This window comes from Cetorhinus maximus, chromosome 13, assembly GCF_964194155.1.
Source record: "Cetorhinus maximus chromosome 13, sCetMax3.hap1.1, whole genome shotgun sequence".
Taxonomy (NCBI): domain Eukaryota; kingdom Metazoa; phylum Chordata; class Chondrichthyes; order Lamniformes; family Cetorhinidae; genus Cetorhinus; species Cetorhinus maximus.
This window is the reverse complement of record NC_135891.1, coordinates 52,839,042-52,858,235: the sequence shown is the minus strand read 5'-3', so window position 1 is coordinate 52,858,235 and position 19,194 is coordinate 52,839,042. Positions and strand designations below refer to the sequence as shown.

Genomic DNA, 19,194 nt, shown 5'->3' with positions numbered 1-19,194 from the left:
ATGGGTGAAACTTGCCACTTGCAGTGAGGGGAAAGAAACAGTTAAGGAAGCAGCATCACTTTTTAATCAATTGTTTTATTTGAATAAGGAGAAATTGTTTTATTTATACATAAAACCCACCTTTTCACTTCCAAATTTCTACAATTGTTGATTCTCAATATAAACTAACTGTACAGGCATGATTCATTTGTAGATTTCCAAGTCATCTTTTGAAAATATAAATCTTTCAAGTCAAGTAACAACACAACTTTTTTTAACCTTCATCTATTTGGTTGTAAACACAATCTAAACAAAGCAGTAAATTTGAGGAGGCTAATTCACTAGTGAAAATTGAACAAAGTAACCAGTTTACTACTTTAACTAAAACATTAGATGGTTATAAAACTCATCTGGTTAAAATGACATTTGGTTTGTGACCATTGCTTTTAAGCATTTAGCATACTGAAACTATTCACAGGTTAGCTATAGCTCAATTCTAAAGGGTCCCATTAAAACAAAATGAACATTTTAAAATGCATAGTTAAAAATATTGAACATTTCATTAAGTAAAATATTGGTTCTACAAGCTGTGAATTCACAGTGGAGGTTGTATTGTCGACGTATGGCTTTAGGCCTATGAATATTAGTGTGATAGGTTTAAACTGCCCATCCCTTGTGTTCCAAATGCTTTATTCTGCAATCTTGTTTAGTTTAATTGCTGGTTAGAGTTATTTATGCTTCTAGTTAATGGTGATGGTAAAACAATGCTGAGCATTGGGGGAAGCCAGCTCTCATCCCATGGAGTGGTGTATGTGACAAGTTTCCTGTATTTGCAGTAGATTTTCCCAGTCTTAAGATCAACTTGAGCATTAGGTAAGTTGGGGGTGGGGGATGAAATCATAAAGTAGCTAACTAGCAAAATTTGGAATCATTTTCCAAGAATGAAGGTTAACATGCAATCTTTTGAGTTACTGCCTTATTTGCTGTTGTACCCTAGCATTATTTTTTTCTTCACTTTGGACCTTGAGTATATTCTAAAATTGCTACTTTTTTTGCTCCACTAAAGCATCATTCTAATATGTAAGCAGAGAGCAATTTCCACTGCAAGCTCCCTTCACAAATAACTCTGCTAAAACCTGAAAGAATGTATGGAGTATTAATTGCTAGTCTATTATTACCAATGCAAGAATGTTTAAATTCACATTTAGCAGTAGTACAAGGAATTGCCAATTTGGGTTTTTCATTAGCTATTTTATTCACTGAATTTCTGTTCACTAGTGCATCAATAGTTATAAGTATATTTCACTTCTGCCATTGGGTTGGTAGTACCCATGAGAATGATGCATTAGCACCAACATGTATGATTTAAAAACATGACTCGCCAATGGCTAATTTAAAGATAATCTGACGCTACTTGCTTCAGCAGAGCTATTTCAACTTGTACAATGAATGTTGAGTAAAATTCCAGTCTGGTCTTTGATCACTGATCAGGTTATTTTCCATTTTCAGAGCTGCAGCTAGAGTTTCTTTGTCCACTTGTCCAGTGCATTTTTTTGACAAGCATTATGTTCTTATCACCAACCCCCCCTCCCCCACCCCAATCCCTTTTTTTTCATTGGTTATCACCTAGGTATTTTAAAGTTTAGCCCTTTGCTTGACTTAAAAGGGATTCAGGAGGGGCCCTGGATGCATTATTGCTGAACCAAGAGCTGTATATCTCATGTTGCAGCCCTAGTACAGTACCTGAAGGGATGAGATACAACTGAGAATGGAAATCAAATGGGTGAATTATTGTAGCTGCAGTCTGATGGCAAACAGGACAACCTCAAAAACACATCTTGAAAGCTAGCTAAGAGTGTGCATATCAAAGGAAAATTGTGTGTTGGTGGGGGGGTGGGGGGGGGGAAATAAACTTTGGTCCTGTGTTAATTATCCTTAATGTACAGGATTTGGATTTTGATACTTTCATTTTATCCTTGATTTATGAAGCATTAGGATACTTCTGAAGATTTACACAATAGAGAATGAGGGGTCCCAAACAAATCTCTCAAATGTTAACATATACCCATGAGCTTTGACTCTATTCATTACTTTCTAGGCTTCATATTTAAACTTGGTAGAAATTAGGTGGTTTCCATTTACCTACAACCATCCTGGAATTTGTTGGCATTGTAACATTCAGTGCTTAAAATTAATAAGTGACATTAGATGAGGCTTCATTTATCTGGTTTCTAGTTTGCAGCAGGTACACAATAATTGACTACAGCTTTCCACCCTAGGCTTGCTAGGTTCTGGAGGCCAAGGTTTAAAGTATACAATAAGAATTTAAAACAAACAGGAGGAACAAGGGTAATGTGAAAGCAAAACATGAGGCAAAAATACCCTGAACAGGAAATGGTACAGAAGTATATTTAGGGTCAGGGAGCTAATTTCTGCAACAGCCTGCTCTAAAATCTCCCTTTTATAAACCAACTGCTTGATTAGTGGGAAATGGGTGTAGCACAACTATGTAGGCTATTATGGTTACATTAGCTGGCTTTCTTTTAAGAAAAAGTATTAACATGTCCTGACCAAATTTATTTTAAAATATTATGAAACTAGAATTTTGTCACTACCAGCATATTGATCAAGCAGTTTAAGTGTCTTGGACTTAGGAAATCTTTAGGTGACAACACATTTTACCACTAATTTGACTTCTAAATGAAAGAATGATAGTCCTTACAAACAGAAGTCCATTGAGGCCCTGCACACACGAGTCAATTAAATAGTTTTTGAAAAAGGCATCAAACTGTGGTGTCACAACAATGACATCTCAAATATGAAATCTGCAAATCACATGATTTATGGAAAATATTTCCACATACTTGTACTAATCATACATGTAAGGCAGAATGTATCTTAAGTTTCCATTGGTCCCTGCTCATTCTTCTTGGAGAATAAAATGTAAAATTATTGCTTATTGATTTGTTTCACTTGTAATTTAATTAAAGTAAATAGATGAGGTCACCTTATTCAAAACACCAAATTGGAAAAAATAATTGACAGACAGCAGAGTGTGCAAAACAATCAGTTCAAAGGACTGCCAACATGTTTTAGTTGGTATGCAGTACTTTAATTTTATTGATTTTAATCTTTTGCATTAAAATTAGTGAACTACAGATACAATATGAATAACCTAGTATCAAATGAGTTTTGTTGTTGCTACCATAAATATAATTCAAGTGGGCTAACCTACCCATCTTGCATTACATTTGTCTATGAAAGTGTACTACAGATGGATATGAAGTAGTGCAAAGTGACACCTGGAGAGGAAGTGGTCTCTTGTGACCGCTTGAAATCCATTTACTCAAATTTCATAGATGGTTTGGACAGAACTTACTAAGTGAATGGAGATATCAGAGAATTGCTGTATTTAGTGATAAACAGCTTGGTCACTTAGTTACTTCCCCCTGGCATTTGCCCTTGATAATGAGATGCACTAACTTATTTTTGAAATAAGTTTAACTTAGATTTGCCTTTTAATGTTGCTTTCCTCCAATTTTCCTGAAGATGGAAGATAGCTGTATTACAATTACACAAGAGGCAGTGTAGCATAGGGCACTTCACAACAGCTACCTTAAGAAAAAAAACATTGTACCACAAGTTTTAAATGGGTTAACTGAGTGGAAAATTAGAACAGTCAATCCTGGATTCTGTTCATTCATTATTTTAGATGGGAGATTCCTGTACTATTAGTTGTCATACAGTAATATTGACCTTCTGAGGGAAGTGCAACTCAATTTTAAGCTGCATATCAGCATGGGAATTTTTTTTTAGAAAAAAGTGCACAAAAAGCCTCAGCAGATTTAACATGACTGATTTTGTAACTTGCTCTTAACTCTTTTTGGGAAACTGAGCTGACTCTGGCTATGGTAAGCTTAAATTAGGATAGAATACCCCATTATATAAGAAACCATGACACTCTCGCATTGAACAATATAGTTTACTCAAGTATCTGGCTTATGTTTGTAAGTTATAATGGGACTTTTTTTTCCCCTTAATATCAATGCTTATCAATGAGCTCTGTTACTTTTCCTCCTTGGGCTAAAAGTCAACAATTCAGCTGCATTTATTCAAGTATTAGATTGTCAATTTATTTTGCTATTTGACTAATCATTACAGTTGCCTCTTGTGCAAATACTTTTTCTCAACTACATTTCCAAATTATATTGCCCTGCAACCAGCAACCTCTGTTTGGACAGTCATAGTCACTTCAAACAGCAGATTTGCACCAGAAGTAAATGGAACCCAACATTGGGATTGAACTTCTCCAGCAGCTACTGAACTCTAGGCAGTAGTTGCCCTTGTGCAAAAAGGTCTTTTGCACAGTGCTGAGATTGACACTGTCAGTATGTAATGACAACCAACTTAAAACAGCTAGCAGAGTTGAGGCTTAGAGGTGACCACTACCTAATAAGTTTCAGGTACTGCATTCATTTAAGGGGGAAAAGCTTCATGTCTATGTCCTTGTGATTGTGATCTTGAAGGCAATTCTCAAATAGTTCCTTATGGTTTAGAAGGAGAAGCCTTAAAAAGCCCAATCTTGCGAAAGTACCTCACTATTAATGGCACAGAAACTAAAGTAATGCTCATTCGTACTGGGGCGAAGACCTTGTGAACAGCATATGCCAGTACGAAAGTACTGGTACCAGCTGCCATTCTGGACTGCACGACGGCTTCATTAAATCCAACCTTGTAAAGGATTGCTGCCACATCCACACCACTGAAAAACAAAAAACGTTTGAGTCAAAAATACAATAGAATTTAGTGAAAAATATAGATTCATCAAATAATTAATAATCCTAAAGTGATTGATTTTTAATCCACTTTATCTTAATGCATGGAAGATTTGGGTCACTGAGCAATATAGGATAATAAACACTGCATAAAACCTATGCATAACAAACCACTCTATCCTAACTATAGTATTTAATTTCAAATGCTTTCAGAGCCAACTAACTTACTGACTTTGCATTGGGAGCATTAATGCAAAATTTTGCAGTCTACAAGGTAGCACGAGACTGTCCCTTCACAGTAAGTGGATGGGAAACCTGACCCTTGTTTCAGTCCTGATAATAATCACCTTTTTGTCTTTGGCACTGCTATTTGATCCTAGATGTCCTCTTTTTAGATTTGATTACTTTTATGCTTTTCTTTCCTTGGTTAATGTTCTTAAAGACCAAACAATAAGCAAAGGAGAAAAGGTAGTTGACAAGGAGGTGAGCAAAGAATGTGAAACCTGAGCAAAACAGATGCCAAGAGGCAACTGTAATGAAACCTGAGCCAAACAGATCAGGAATAAAAAGTGCGAGGAAGGAAATAGGAGAAATTGAATAGAGTAGGTAATGGTGGAAGGACAGAAGACTGAACAATGGCCAGTTGAACAGCAGAAAATAGGTATGAATAAAGTATGGGACTTATCTTAAGGATTAATAATGCAATGTCTTGCTATTGGTCCTAATAACCACCGATTCATCAAATGCAAAGTCTCATCACAAACTCTTCCTTATTCACTACTGAAGAGGAGGAAAGGTTTGTAGGAACTAAGGGCTTCAGTTACATAGATTAGAGAAGTTGGACGGTTCTCCTTGAAGAGATGGAGAGGAGATTTGGTAGAGGTAATCATAATCATGCACAGAGTAGGTGGGTATAAACTCTTCCCATTGGTGGAAGGATTGAGAACCAGAGGGGACAGGTTTAAGGAATTGGCAAAAGAAGCAATGGTAATAGGAAAAACTTTTTCATGCAGCAAGTGGTTATGATTTGGCTCAGTGCAAAAATTCTTCAATCATCGGAAGGGAACTTGGGTCCTTTCAAACGAAGCAGAAATAGAATTAAATAGCTTCTGGTCTAAAAGTATTAATTTTTAATCCAAACAACCATTCATTATAATGGATGCTTCATAAAGGCAAACTACCTTATTTTCCAGCCACAAAAGCATCAGGGTCTATTAAATACAAGAAAACTAAAAAAATTGTTAAAGATTTAGTGTTTAATTTGACATACATGACTAGATATTAATAGGTATCAATACATACTCTGAATTCAAGAAGCCAAGAAAAAGTTTAGTTTTATAAGGTTTAAACAGGGTTGATCTTGGCAAATATTGTTAAGGGTCTCTGACTAGTCTAGGATAGTCTATCCTTAGTCTCGAGTCACTGGAGTATATGGTGAGGCCACTCATTTCAGTTTTTATCTGCAGTGGGTTCCCTGCTGAATATCTTGCCACTTTGATAATAGTGATTCAGGATTAGAGTGTATGCCTATATTATTTTCACAACTTATTTTTTGCTCGGTTTGGTTTGCAAAATGAGAGGTAATCGAACATTTTCTTGTTTCAGCCACCCAGTGACAGCATTGAGCAATTCCAGGTCAAACGTATAACAAAAAATTCATTCTAATCTACCCTGTTATGTTGCTCATGTCCAACTTTAGCAGAACATTATATATCCAGTGCAGTTTTTACCAGTTCCTACCCAGTCTGAGTGAGATTCCAAAACTGTTTTGGATTTTTGTTTTCGATAAAAAAGGATAATTAGTAACCAGATAAGTTTTTGTATATTTGCCCAACGAGAGAGTAAAGGAATGAAAGTAAAATGTATTCAGTTGAAAAGATACAAGAAAAGGAGAGATGAACACTGGCCAGGGAAAGAGACACACGAGAATGATACCACGACCCAAATTAAGCAGAACACTTATTCTACAATATTCTGCACAACCAGGGACAATTAGTATAACTTGTGAAATACTGTACATTTCGTACTGTGATCATTTGTTATACCCTTAATTGGATAGCTCTTTCAAAGAGCTGGTGCAGAGGCACTAAGTTGAATGGCCTCCTGCGCTCTATGATTTGGCTACACACTACCATGCAAAAATGCAATGTAATAAGGGTACAGCCATGATTAATAATGCTCAATGTACTGTCACGGAGTAATTATTTGGCAAATTAACAGCTCATTTTACACTCCTGATTTTCTTTTCTTGAGAGTACAAAACTGTCTGGTTTAAAAAAAAATGGTGACGGACTAATTTGTAGACAGTTAAAATGACTCCACTGTTCCAGTGGTGTGACAAAGGATATCGGAGTCTTATTACTGCTTTCAATCTTGTTGGTGACCTGTCCATCAGGCTTGGCCCTTTACCCAGCTTCTCAATTTCAGAAATGGTTCCTGGTTAGTGCAACTCTTGGCAGCTGATTCAGACCAGAATTGCTGGGAGCTGCTTGTATACTTGTCCTTTGGCACAGCTGATGAACAGATTGGAAAGTCCACAGTCAGGCTCAAAATAACTTAATGGGGGTAGTGCTGAGTGAGGGGAAATTCATCCCTGACAAACCTTCCTTCAAAAGGAAGCAGTGAGATTTTCAAGTGATACGGAGAAATATGACTCGCTACTGGGCTCAATGCAGCTCAGTATTCAAATTCAACCAGCAACATGTAGAATTAATGGTTCCGGCTAGGAATGTAGTTGTAAATGGAACAAATTGGTCCTGGGTGTCTCACTATCAAATTATGAATATGATTTTGATAAATCAGCAGAAAATGTGGCTAAAGATAAAAGTGCTGGGTGACTAAGCAGAAACCCCCTTTGTGATGGTTTCTTTTGAAGCTGCTCAGGGTGCTTTCCCTTTTGGTTTGTAAAACCAAGTCACCAGAACTTAAGGTTGATGGTGAACTGAGAAAGAAAAATCATATTTATACAGAGCCTTTTTATGTGCCATGGGTCACTGTATAATAGACCTAGCCCTAACCTATTTCACATGAGCCAACCACCAGAGGGAAGATTTATCACAAAGTCGAGAAACTCATCTCAGTCGTTGTTGTGCATGCACTTAGGGTCATTGCTTGGAAACCAGTTGCTAACGGCTTGGGAGCAGATTGCCCACAAAACACAGGGACAATGTGTAGAATAGAGGGGCAAAAGAACTTGCCCCAAGCAGACTCTTTTTATGTACAAATAGGAAAAAAAAAGTACCCCAAATTGCTTTTGTCACTTTATTTAGAGCCAAAGACTGATAAGGATGCCCAATTAAAATCTCATTAAGTGTTTAGAAACTGACGACAAGCAAAAAATTATCACCATGCAGAATATAAATCCTCCCTTCATATAATTAAAATGAGATTTCCTACTAAATGCAACAATTTGGAATTCTACAATATCTTGAAATCCAGTCCAAACATATTACCACAAAGATGCTCATTCAGTTGGCTTGGCAGGAGATGTGGGATTGTACTTAAATAAAAAACAAGACAAATCAGTAAGTCATGTGGAAGATATAAACTAATAGTGTTAAAATATTTCAGAGGCAGATGCCACAATGATAAAACAAATGGTATGTAATGTGATAAATTAGATGTTTTGAAAAGAATGGAGCTGTCAGATCCAGAATGTACAATACGTTGGAATAGAATTCCACACTGCTGTAGCTCGAATGAGGAAAGAAAATACATCATTATCTTGAGTAGGATGAAAAAAGACATTTATCATCCCTCTGAAAATATACAAAACATTCTTGGGTGTCTACTCAGGAAAACAGCACTGAGAAAGTCAACAGGAAGAAAATTCCAATTCTGAATGGAAAAAAATAAACAACATAGAGAAAGAAAATGTTCCTCAAAATGTACATATTCCTTATAACAGACTGATGATTGCTCCAATTCAAGTTAACCTTCTCAATACTGAATATATTTTTGCAGCTATTTAAAATGTATGCTGCTTTAAATCATGTAGAATATTGGTGTGTTTCAATACAGGAAGAGAAATTAATGGAACACATACTTTGAAAGAAAATATTTGTATTTATACAGATCCTTTTTGTGTCTATGCTGATCTAGATAGCTGAGGAAAGGTCGGAGGAGGCTCAAGTGGAGCATAAATACCAGCATAGACTGTTGGGCCAAATAGCCTGTTTCTGTGCTGTATATTCCACGTAATTCTATGTACTTTATTTGTTCACGATATATGGGCATTGCTCACAATGCCAGAGTTTATTGCCCATGGCCAATTGCCCTTGAGAAGGTGATGGTGATTTGCCTTCTTCACGCTGCAGTCCAACTGGTGTAAATACACCCACAGTACCGCTAGGAAGGGTATTCTGTATGGAATCTTCACAATCAATTAATTACTTCCGAAATCAGCGCTCTCAGGGCACACCCAGCAGCTAGCTTACACACAAGGTAACATAACCGCTATAAATCAGTTGAATAACTTGGTACATGTTGCTTTCGATGATGTTGGTTCAGGACATTGGTCAGAACACTGCAGAACTCACTCTTCAAATAGTGTCATGTGAACTTTTCTGAACAACTGAATGCAGACTGGGGCTCAGTTTAAAATCTCATGTAAAGAACATCTTTGACAATGATGAGTCCCTCCCTAATGTATTGAAACGTCAGTCTAGGTCATGAGCTTATCTGAAATTTCAACAGATCCTGATTCTCTACTGTTCCTACAAAAGTGGTTCCACTGATACTTGCTGCTGAAATGTCCATTGTATATTACTACGCTGACAGACTTCAGAGGCTCAAATTCATGGACTTGTGCAGCCCTGCAAAAGTACCTCCTAAAGATATCCTGTTGGATTGGGGCTTGCAAACTGTCTGTCTGTGAAAGTAACTGCAATTGCTGCTGGCTTTTCTTTGTGTGCAAGTTTTAAACAGAGGCAGATGCTGATAATAGCTCATGATACAATATCACCTATGTTAAGCTAGCTAAACTCAACTAGGGATTGTGATTGATTATTATCTAGTGACTTCTGCTACTTAAATAACAGGTGAGGATAGGATCAGACTCAGCTGTGATGCCCTCTGGATTTCGATAGCCAGCCTGATAGGACTTATACATGAAGAGTGGGTACTTGAGCAATGGTATTTCTTGGAATCTGATACCCATACGACTACCTCATGGAAAATCAGCGCCTTCAGGAGAGGGTAGAAAAGGGAGAAAATTAGGGGTGGGGAGAAGAGACGGAAAACAATAACACATTATAATCACATTGAGTACTGGAAATGCCCATCTCATTTAGAAATGGATCCTTTGCAAGACTCACCTTGAAACCACCAGATAAAACATTCCAAGTGAGGCCAGTGATATTCCAGTGTGAAATACAACACCCACAGCTCCGTATTCTTTGAAGACCTGCTTCAGCTGCTGAGACTTGCTGAGTTTTTTACCGTCTCTGTTATCAAAACTTCTGGCTCCTTTCTCAGTCTTTCCATCTCTGCTCGCACTCTGAGGAGGCACAGTAAGGATGAAGGCTATTAATAGAGCTTAAAAAACAATGGACTATAACTTATAAAATTCAGCAGGATTTTCCAAGGCATGTAAAGCATTCAAAGAGTGGTCACATAAGAAAGTTAATTTGCTTCAAGGAATAAAAGAGCAGATGAGAGGTCATAAATGTTCATCCTTCGAAGGTTGGAAAAAAAGACTTGCATTTATATAGCGCCTTTCATGACCGGTAGCTGTCCCAATGCACTTTATAGCCAATGAAGTCTTTTTTCGAAGGGTTGTCATGGTTATAATGTAACTAATTTGCATACAGCAAATTCCCAGAAACAACAAAGTGATCCTGACTAGATAATGTTTTTTGAGGAATAAATAATGGCCAGGACAGCTCTCCTAATGCTCTTGTCTTAGGATCCTTTTTGTCCATCTGAGAGACCTCGGTTTAATGTCTCATCCAGAAGACATCTGATAGTGCAGCACTCCCTTAGGAGTGTACTGAGGTCAGCCTAGATCATCGTGCTCAAATGCTGGAGTGGGATGAGAACACAAAACCTTATGACTCAGTGATGAGAGTGCTACCAACTCAGTTATGGCTGTGTGCAGGAGAATCACAGCATCAAATTAAGAAAGTTTACGTCCATTAATGTTTGTACCATGCAGCAGATGGGGATCCTGATTTCCGATCCTGGTTCTATAATCCTCCTTCTCCAGGCACCATGCCCTAAAACGGCGTTGACAGCCATAGACTTCCATTGGATTAGTCCATGATTATGGCTGGTAAAGTACTGCAGTGGTTTGCTGTTGCCTTCTGCAGTATGGCTAGCTGACCAGGCAACTGTCTCGGTCTTTCCACCTGCCATTAGGTGTACTGGAAGAATTTACAGGCTGCTAATCAACCCATTTCGCCACATTATGAATGCACATGGACATCAAGTCCTGAAGTGGGGCTTGAACCCAGAGCTTCTGGCTCAGAGGTGGGGATGCTACTACCGGACTACAAGACCCTGGTTTATGTGTTACGCATGAAAAGAACCTCCAGATACTGGAAGAAAATCTATCATACACATACACGAGAAAATATGAATTGGATTGAAAACCCTTTTTCAGTAGAAAAGTTTCTTTTGGCCTAAAAATTGGCCCATAACTTCCAGACTCCGGGGTGTTGTAACTGGGAGGTACCCCAAAGATGCATTGGGGGGCACACAACCCCGCTATCCCCAAAAGGAAGACCCCACATAAGGATTGCATGGCAATTGCCCAGGAAGTTCAAACTTCCATTCGGCAATTGCCTTCATTGGAAACTATCCGAAACTACGATATAAATTGCAAACTTCAGATGGTTCCAACTGTCTTAGAGTAATAGTTACCCAGAAAAAGTTAGAAAAATTAAAACCACTTAGCTTCTGGGTAACTATAGGACTGACCCACAACCTCCCCAACTACCCTTCTCACCTCCCCTCCACACTGACCACCCACCACACTGGTCACCCTTCCCAACCACCTGTCTTCCCCACACCCCCCCCAAACAATGACCACCTCCCTCCCCCCCCGCCCACCAGTCCTACCCACTTACCTTCTCCCTGACTTCTCAAAGCGGCTGGACCTTTAAGATGACCTGATATACAGAAGCTAGTGCCATAAAAAAGGAGGCGTGACTTAGCTGCCCTCGACAGAAGGCCTCAGGAACCCACTGCACTACACTGTTCTCATCCAGCCTGAGTCGGAAGTTTGCGCGAAAGGGGCGGCTGGATTTCAAGGTAGGTAGCTAGCAGCGGAATGGCAAACCACTCCACGGAAGTTACTGCCCATTATGACAATGCAAATAATGAAGATGCACAAATTTCAGTCACTTTTCCAAAGTGATTGAGGCTTTCTAAAAGCAAATCAAAAGAGTTAGAAATCTGAAACAAAGATAGAAAATGCTGGGAACAAAGCATGTCTGTCGATATCTACAAATGGAAATAGAGGAGAAACGCTTCAGGCAGGTCCTGAGGATTTGTCAGGCTTTGTCTGAAATTTTGTGACCTGTTTTTTCCTGTCCATTGATGCTGACTAGCCTGCCATTTATTTTTGGGATTAACTGTTTTTGTTACTGATGTTCTTGTGTTTTCATTTATTTTAGCCCAAGTGAGTACTAAATACCAATAGAGAACACATTGTCGTGTGTGTGGAGTTGTCAAAAGATCTGACCAGGCAATAACACAAGAACATGAGAGTTAGGAGCAGGGGTAGGCCATTCGGCCCCTTGAGCCTGCTCCAGCTGTTCTGATTGCAGCTCAACCCCACTTTCTTGCCTGCCCCAAGTAATCTTTCACTCCCTTGTCAATTAAAAATCTATCTAATTCAGCTTTCAATATATTCAATGGCCCCGCTTCCTCTGCTTTCCGGGGAAGAGAATTCTACTGACTAACAACCCTCAAGAAGAAAAGCATTTCTCCTCGCCTCCATCTTAAATGGGAGACCCCTAATTTTTAAACTATCCCCTAGTTTGAGACTTCCCACCAGTGCTCCCCCCTCCAAACAAGGGGAAAGATCCTCTCAGCATCTACCCTGTGAAGTCCCCTCAGGATCTTATATGTTTCAATAAGATAACCTCTCATTTTTCTAAACTCCAATGGATTTAGGCTCAATCAAGGCCTGGAAGAGGGGGTAGAGACGATCCTAATCACCAGGGCCTGTGCATCTAGGGGTGCCCGGGCTCATTGGCCAAGTAACCTGTCAATCTGGATGGTCAGTGTCCAAAGCAGCCAATATAGTGCATAGACCATCCCGATTGACAGGCTAATCTAGCAATGGTTGCTGTTGTTCTGAACAACAGCAATCATTGGTTGAGTAGTAGGATGTACAAGATTCCTTCCTTATTTACCTTGTGGACTTCTGTTTAGGTCTTGTCATCATGCAGTGCTGCTTCCTTAATCTTCAGGAGGTGTCAGCTGTGGATCAGTTCATAGCACCCTCGCCTTTGAATCAGAGGGTTGTGGGTTCATGTCCCACTCCCGGAAACCAAGAACTGTGATTGTACTCGAAAGAGTTGCAATCTGTGACTGTTGATAACTCGAAAGAGTTTCCTTAATCTTCAGACCTGGCTGGAATGCAAGCAGGTTGGTGACTATTGTTTGTGAACCAACCCCCTCCCCCAACCCCACACCCACCTATTTCCCCTGTAAAGTGAGGGAAAGCAGGTTCCTCTTCAAACTTGATTTCTCTATTTCCAACTCTCAATTGACCAGAACCAACTCCTGGGCCTGGGCCCTTTTGTGATTTAAACCCGGGTCCCTCAGCCTCTCCTTTTCCCAGCTCCACCTACCTGGCCGGTTTCGATGGCAATAAGTGGCTGGTTGGGTGGCACCGGGTAAGAGAGCAGCGAAGGCGGTGTGAGGCAGTCAGCCTGGACAGCTCAAAGACTTGTCCTCGACCGAGTGTTGCATACTGGCATGTTCCGAGGTCCAGGACTGCGAGTGAGAGCTGCATTAAAGTTTGGGGCAGCCACTGCAGACACGCATTGGGGAAAGGTCGCTGTCTAAGACCTTTCAGTCATAGTCCCTGAGGGGGTGGAAATTGTATAGAACCCCTCAGGTTGTGTCACTCACACTGAATGTACTGAAAATGATGTTGCACTCTGAGGTGCTATTAAATAATTTGAATATCATTGCACTTTCTGTAATGACCATTTTGAAATGTTTCATAATTTTCTTTTAGATATTTTATGAATAAAGTATACTTTTGCAAAAAAAAAAAATGTTTCATCCTTATTGTGTACTGGCTGTGTCAGCCAGTTTTACCAGGTGTCTAATGACAATTTAATTTGGCACAGAATCTACTGCAGGTATTTTGCATGAAAGAGAAAGGCCTGGAAGCCCAAGGCTGGAGACACAGCTACTGAGAAGCTGAGTAGAATGTCAATAGTGTACAGGACAGTCCAGCAGGATTTGGGATAAAAGAGTACATATACAAATGAGCAGGCCTGAGCACAAGGGCAGTTGTTGAAACCCATTAACTTGCACAAGATTGCCATTAAAGTTCAAAGAAGCTGTGAAAGCTCTTGGAATTACTTGGATGGTTGTTCTTCGGGATTGAAATGGGAAAAAACGTGTCAAGGAGCAAGATATGGACTGTGATTCTGTAAGAAGTAAAGCATCTGGTGCCTCACCAGGGCCTGCCCTTTCTGAACCTCATCCCTCGGTGTATGCACCTTGGTCCTCAGCCAGGCCTTTTCCAAACCCTCCAGCCACTAGTCTCGGTGTTAATATGGAGCTCCACCACATTACCACATTGTAGTATCCCGTGAAAAATTCTCAGTTCCATCTCATCGATATCATATGAATATACGAGCAGAAGTAGGCCATTCAGCCCCTCGAGCCTGCTCCGTCATTCAATAAGATCATGGCTGATCTATTTCCGTTTCGAATTCCACATTCCCATCTACTTTGGATAACCTTTTCAATATTGAAATATTGCCTTACAAGAATTTATCTACCTTGGCCTTAAAACTACTCACTGACCCGCCTCCACTACTTTATGAGGCAGAAAGTTCCAAAGTTGCACAGCCCTCTGAGGCAGGTTCTGGACAAATAATTGATGACTGTCTGGGTATTGGATTGTGCATTATGTTTCTGTATCCCCCGGTTTATTTTCACTGCAGCCTGTTGTGGGGCCCCATGGTGGCCAACCCTGCCATTCTCTAATTCGCTGACCATGAGGCCTTATGAGTGGAATTTATATATCTAGTTTTGTCTCCAGTTGGGGCTGTGGTGTTGGGGCTTTAACAACATGAGGTGGAAGTGCAGTGGTAGGGCAATGCCACTAGTGGGCAGATTCTTATTTGTTACCGAAGCCCAGGACAACATTGTGGAATCCTCAGCCAGAATGGAGGGGATGGAGATTTTACCGCAGGGTTTTCAACAACTTCCTCCTCCAATGCAGACTTAGGTGGCTCTGGTTCCTCCCGACCTCAGTCCTCCCTCGAAAGTGAGTGAGGGAGTGAGAGTCAGAGCCCTGAGACTGGGAGTGAACTGGGAACACACACACACACACAAACACTGCACACGGAGGCTGCTTGGTATGGGGGCAAACACACACCCTCTCATCCCTCCCCAAAAACCTATCCGCACCAGATGGGAAGAGAAGGAAAACTCAGGCTGAAAGCCAACCTGCTTCTGAATTCTGCTGAGGCCAGCTTGAAGCCTGCACCACCAGAGATGAACACGAGGCCTGTGTTAGTTAAAGCCAATTCCTTAGCTCAGCCCCAGTCCCAGTTCCCATCCTCTTCTGGTGACCAAGTCTTGAAGCCTAATCTCTTTCTAGCTCTGCTTCTTAAGCAAAAAGGTTTTATTAGCTAGCTCTGCTGCTTGGCACTTTTTAATGATCATCTTTATTAATTACACTATATTAATTATCAATTTATCGCTTTGACATTTGATTTTTTTTTGGCTCAAGCAAGATGCATATGTTTTCTCCATAGCTTAACTTTTTTTTTGAAATTCATGTTTAATGTTGTGCCAAACCAGATCTCAGGCAGCAGCTGCTGGGTTACTTGGTGAAGGGGAATGAGAGGCTCACAAGAAGTCGGATTGTTTTTTGGTTGGCTGGCAAAAGGGATTGTTTTTACTCCAATAGGAATGGGAAGTGTTGGAAATGCTCAGCACGTCCGACGGCATCTGTTCAGAGAGAAACAGAAGTCAGAGACCTTTCCTCAGAACTAGTGCATATTGTAGACTTGAAGCATTAACTCAGTTTCTCTCTCCACAGATGCTGCCTGGCCTGCTGAGTATTTCCAGCATTTTCTGTTTATGTTTCAGAGTTCCAGCATCTGCAGTAATGTGCTCTCCAACTATATGTTCCATTCTGGGTATTTGTAATTGTAGTTAGTTTTTAATCACTCATTGTAAAATGTAATTTTTCTGTTAACATTCGTTGGTGTTAATTTACTGGAAGGTTTTGAAATTTTTAAACTTGGAAGTGAAACCAGGTGTTATGCGCCAATAGAGAATGTCACTGTCAGCTTAAGATATTCTCATTTGGACATTGGATTCTTGTTTACGGTGCTTGTGAGGTTGAAGTCTTTTGGGTGTTGCTGTCTGGATATCGCATTGGGCCAGGTTCAAAGAAGCGGAGCACAATATGAATGTTTGCACAATATGAATGACGAAGCTGTGTGTAATTGTTTGACAAATTTGCGGTTGCACAGTGTATCACACTGAAACCTGAGCTTTCAATGGGCTTTCTAAACAATGGCATAGAGTACAAAAACCAAGAAGGTTTACTAAACCTATATAAAACAGTTCAACCTCACTGTGACTATGTTTCCAAATTCTGGGCACCCAAAGGACGTGAAGGGGGAGGGTTAAGGTGCAAGAGAGGGGTAATTAGGGGCTTGGAAACAAGAGAAGCACCAGCGCCCATCAGTTTTCTCCCTGGCCCAGGGCTCAATCTGTTAAATCTTTCCTCACAAGCTAAACCCTTCATCCCAGCAGGATGCATAACTGATCTAAAAATATGTAAGTAGTTTAATTGAATGAAGTCTTAAAATGGATCGCAACAAAATACTGGATTACTGGCCTTGAGACAGATCCATATGCCACAGCAAACTGCAATACTCTATTCTGCCACTGGCTAAAATGAATGCAAACACAAGAGAGCATCAGCAACCAAAACAATGAATGCTGAAAACCTACAGCAAGTCAGTCTGCATCTCTGGAGAGAGGGGGGAAAAAAGGTCAACATTTTAGGCAAGGTGATTCTTCTAGACTTGCCCAAGGTTCTGTCCCTGTCATTTCTCTTGTAGGTATGGGCTGACCTGCTATGGAATGAGAGTGCATAAAACCTTCACAGGCCAACTCCAGATTGTAAACTAGATAGCCAAGGTGCTAACAAATGGCAATAACTGGCTTCCAACCTGAATATTTGTGCTCGTTTTTTTTTTGGCGGGGTGGTGTGAAGTATTTATTGGCTGATTAAGGAAGTTGAAACTCACCCACTCAAGACAGTTCATATATAACTTAAAGACATCCTGTGTGAACTGCCTCACCCTTTCAGGAAGGACAGGACTTGCATTTCAATTATTTTTTGAAGTTGCTGAAGTAACCCATCCCTGGCTTGTTTTTTTTAAAATTGCAGATAAGTCAGGAGAAGGAGGTCTTGTGGCACAATGGGTAGTGGCCCTGCCGCTAAGACAGGAGCACCGGGTTCAAGTCCCACTTCAGGACTTGATGACCAAGGAAGATGCATTCATAAAGCAGCCAAACAGGTTCAGTAGCAACTTGCAATCCTTCCAACAGGCAAGCGGTAAGAGGAGAAATTCCTGGTCAGCCATGTGATGGAAAGAAAATTGGAGCCTCTACCATCACTATCCATCGCACCAGGCTACAACATGCATGTAAAAGTGTATGTTGCCACAGCAACTTGGACTCCAGTTGGCTAGACAGCTGGTGTGGATCAGATTGGTGCCAGCATCACAGGGTTTGATTCCTGTTCCCATTGGGGTAGTTTGGGACCTGCCTCCTTGCCCTACTCCTGGTGGAGGTTGTGGCGCTGGGGCCGGACCTGTCTTCAGACAGAGAACTGATGACGCAAAAATGTACACATTTGATTCTTTTCCCTATCATCAGGATCAAAATGATTGCAACAAAAAAACAATCTTGCAACCTGACAAACCACAAAGTAAACAGCCTTCAAAAGTCCAGCAACTCTTCCAGATTCTTTTTCATAAAAATGTTCTATTTTAGAACCATTTAAAAATTATTTTTAATAGAAATCGACTTTCTAATCAAAATGCGTTTACATAACAGCTTCAACATAACAAAATACCCAAAGTGCTTCAGAATATTTAAAAAAGGGAATGAACCACAGCAGAAGTGCAGAAGCAAAAGGCAGGGTCAAAAGAGGCAGGTTTCACTCCATCAATGCATGCTTTTATGGAGAAAATATACCACCGAAAGCTAGGCAGTTGTAATCACTGAGACGAAGGTACTCATGACTAACAATGCCACCACCATCAGGTCATTTGTAGGTATATCACATATCAATCACCATCTTGGCTCCCAGCAAGCAGCTTTGTTGGAAGCAAACTGCCTGCCTGTAATCAGTACGAAGACGACCCTTTGGAGAAGGCATTCTACCCTGCAGTACGGGAATACAGATAAAGCAGGCAATTTAACTGTCTGCCAGTTAAAAAAAATAGAGCACCACAAGTTTAATGAATAGATTTGGGAGCCTAAGGCAGTCAAGTCATATGCAACACCAGGGAGATAAATGATATGCTGAACCATTTCTACTAAACTGGGTTAACACAATAGATGGAGATTAGTAATTTATTCAGAAACACGCCAGCCTGGGGCGATGGAAGAATACAGATTTATTCCATAAACAAATGGTGCTAGAAATTAGTCAAGCGTGCACCACAAATACACCCAAGATGGGCTGTCAGTACATTTTTTTAGAAACATACCGCAATCAGTGGGTAACAGCAGCTCCCAGACTGAAAGAGGGTGAAAGAAAAGGATCACTGGAGATGCTGATATTTCAATTTCACATAACTGTCCCCGTATGGCCCATATACATTAGTTCAACATTATACAAAAATATAAGCTACTGTTTCTTGGCATCCATTGCGCAATATTGAAAATGTGGGAGAAATAATCCTTTAAGTGAAAACGGTTAACATAATCTAGTTAATAATGCTAATAGCTGGAGATGATACTTGGTATTTATTATAGTCCCTTCTAATGAAGTTTCTAACATTACCATCGAGACTCAACGAAAAATATGTAAGAAAGTTCCCAAGGCCAATCTACAAAGTCTGGTGGGTAGCTCAAACTTTCCTTAAGCCACACTTAACACTCAGGTGACAGGGTTTGATGTATGCATTGGTGCAAATGACGTTGTTGCTCCGAACTGTAAAGCTTACAGTTTAACTTTTACACCAGCCAGATCCATCTACCTTTACTG

At 40.1% G+C, this 19,194-nt stretch overlaps 1 protein-coding gene across 1 annotated transcript in view; it reads right to left on the bottom strand.

Annotated features, from left to right (window-relative positions):
• Nucleotides 1-55: 55 nt before the first annotated feature.
• The window catches only part of mims2 (mitochondrial inner membrane scaffold 2), a 47,106-nt gene continuing 27,967 nt past the window's right edge, over nt 56-19,194 (bottom strand). The window contains exons 2-3 of the mRNA XM_078555376.1: nt 10,070-10,251; nt 56-4,741 (exon numbers count right to left, since the gene is read on the bottom strand). Of these exons, the coding sequence (XP_078411502.1) occupies nt 4,525-4,741; nt 10,070-10,251 (399 nt within the window). The 3' untranslated portion in view covers nt 56-4,524. The remainder of the gene's footprint in view (nt 4,742-10,069; nt 10,252-19,194) is intronic.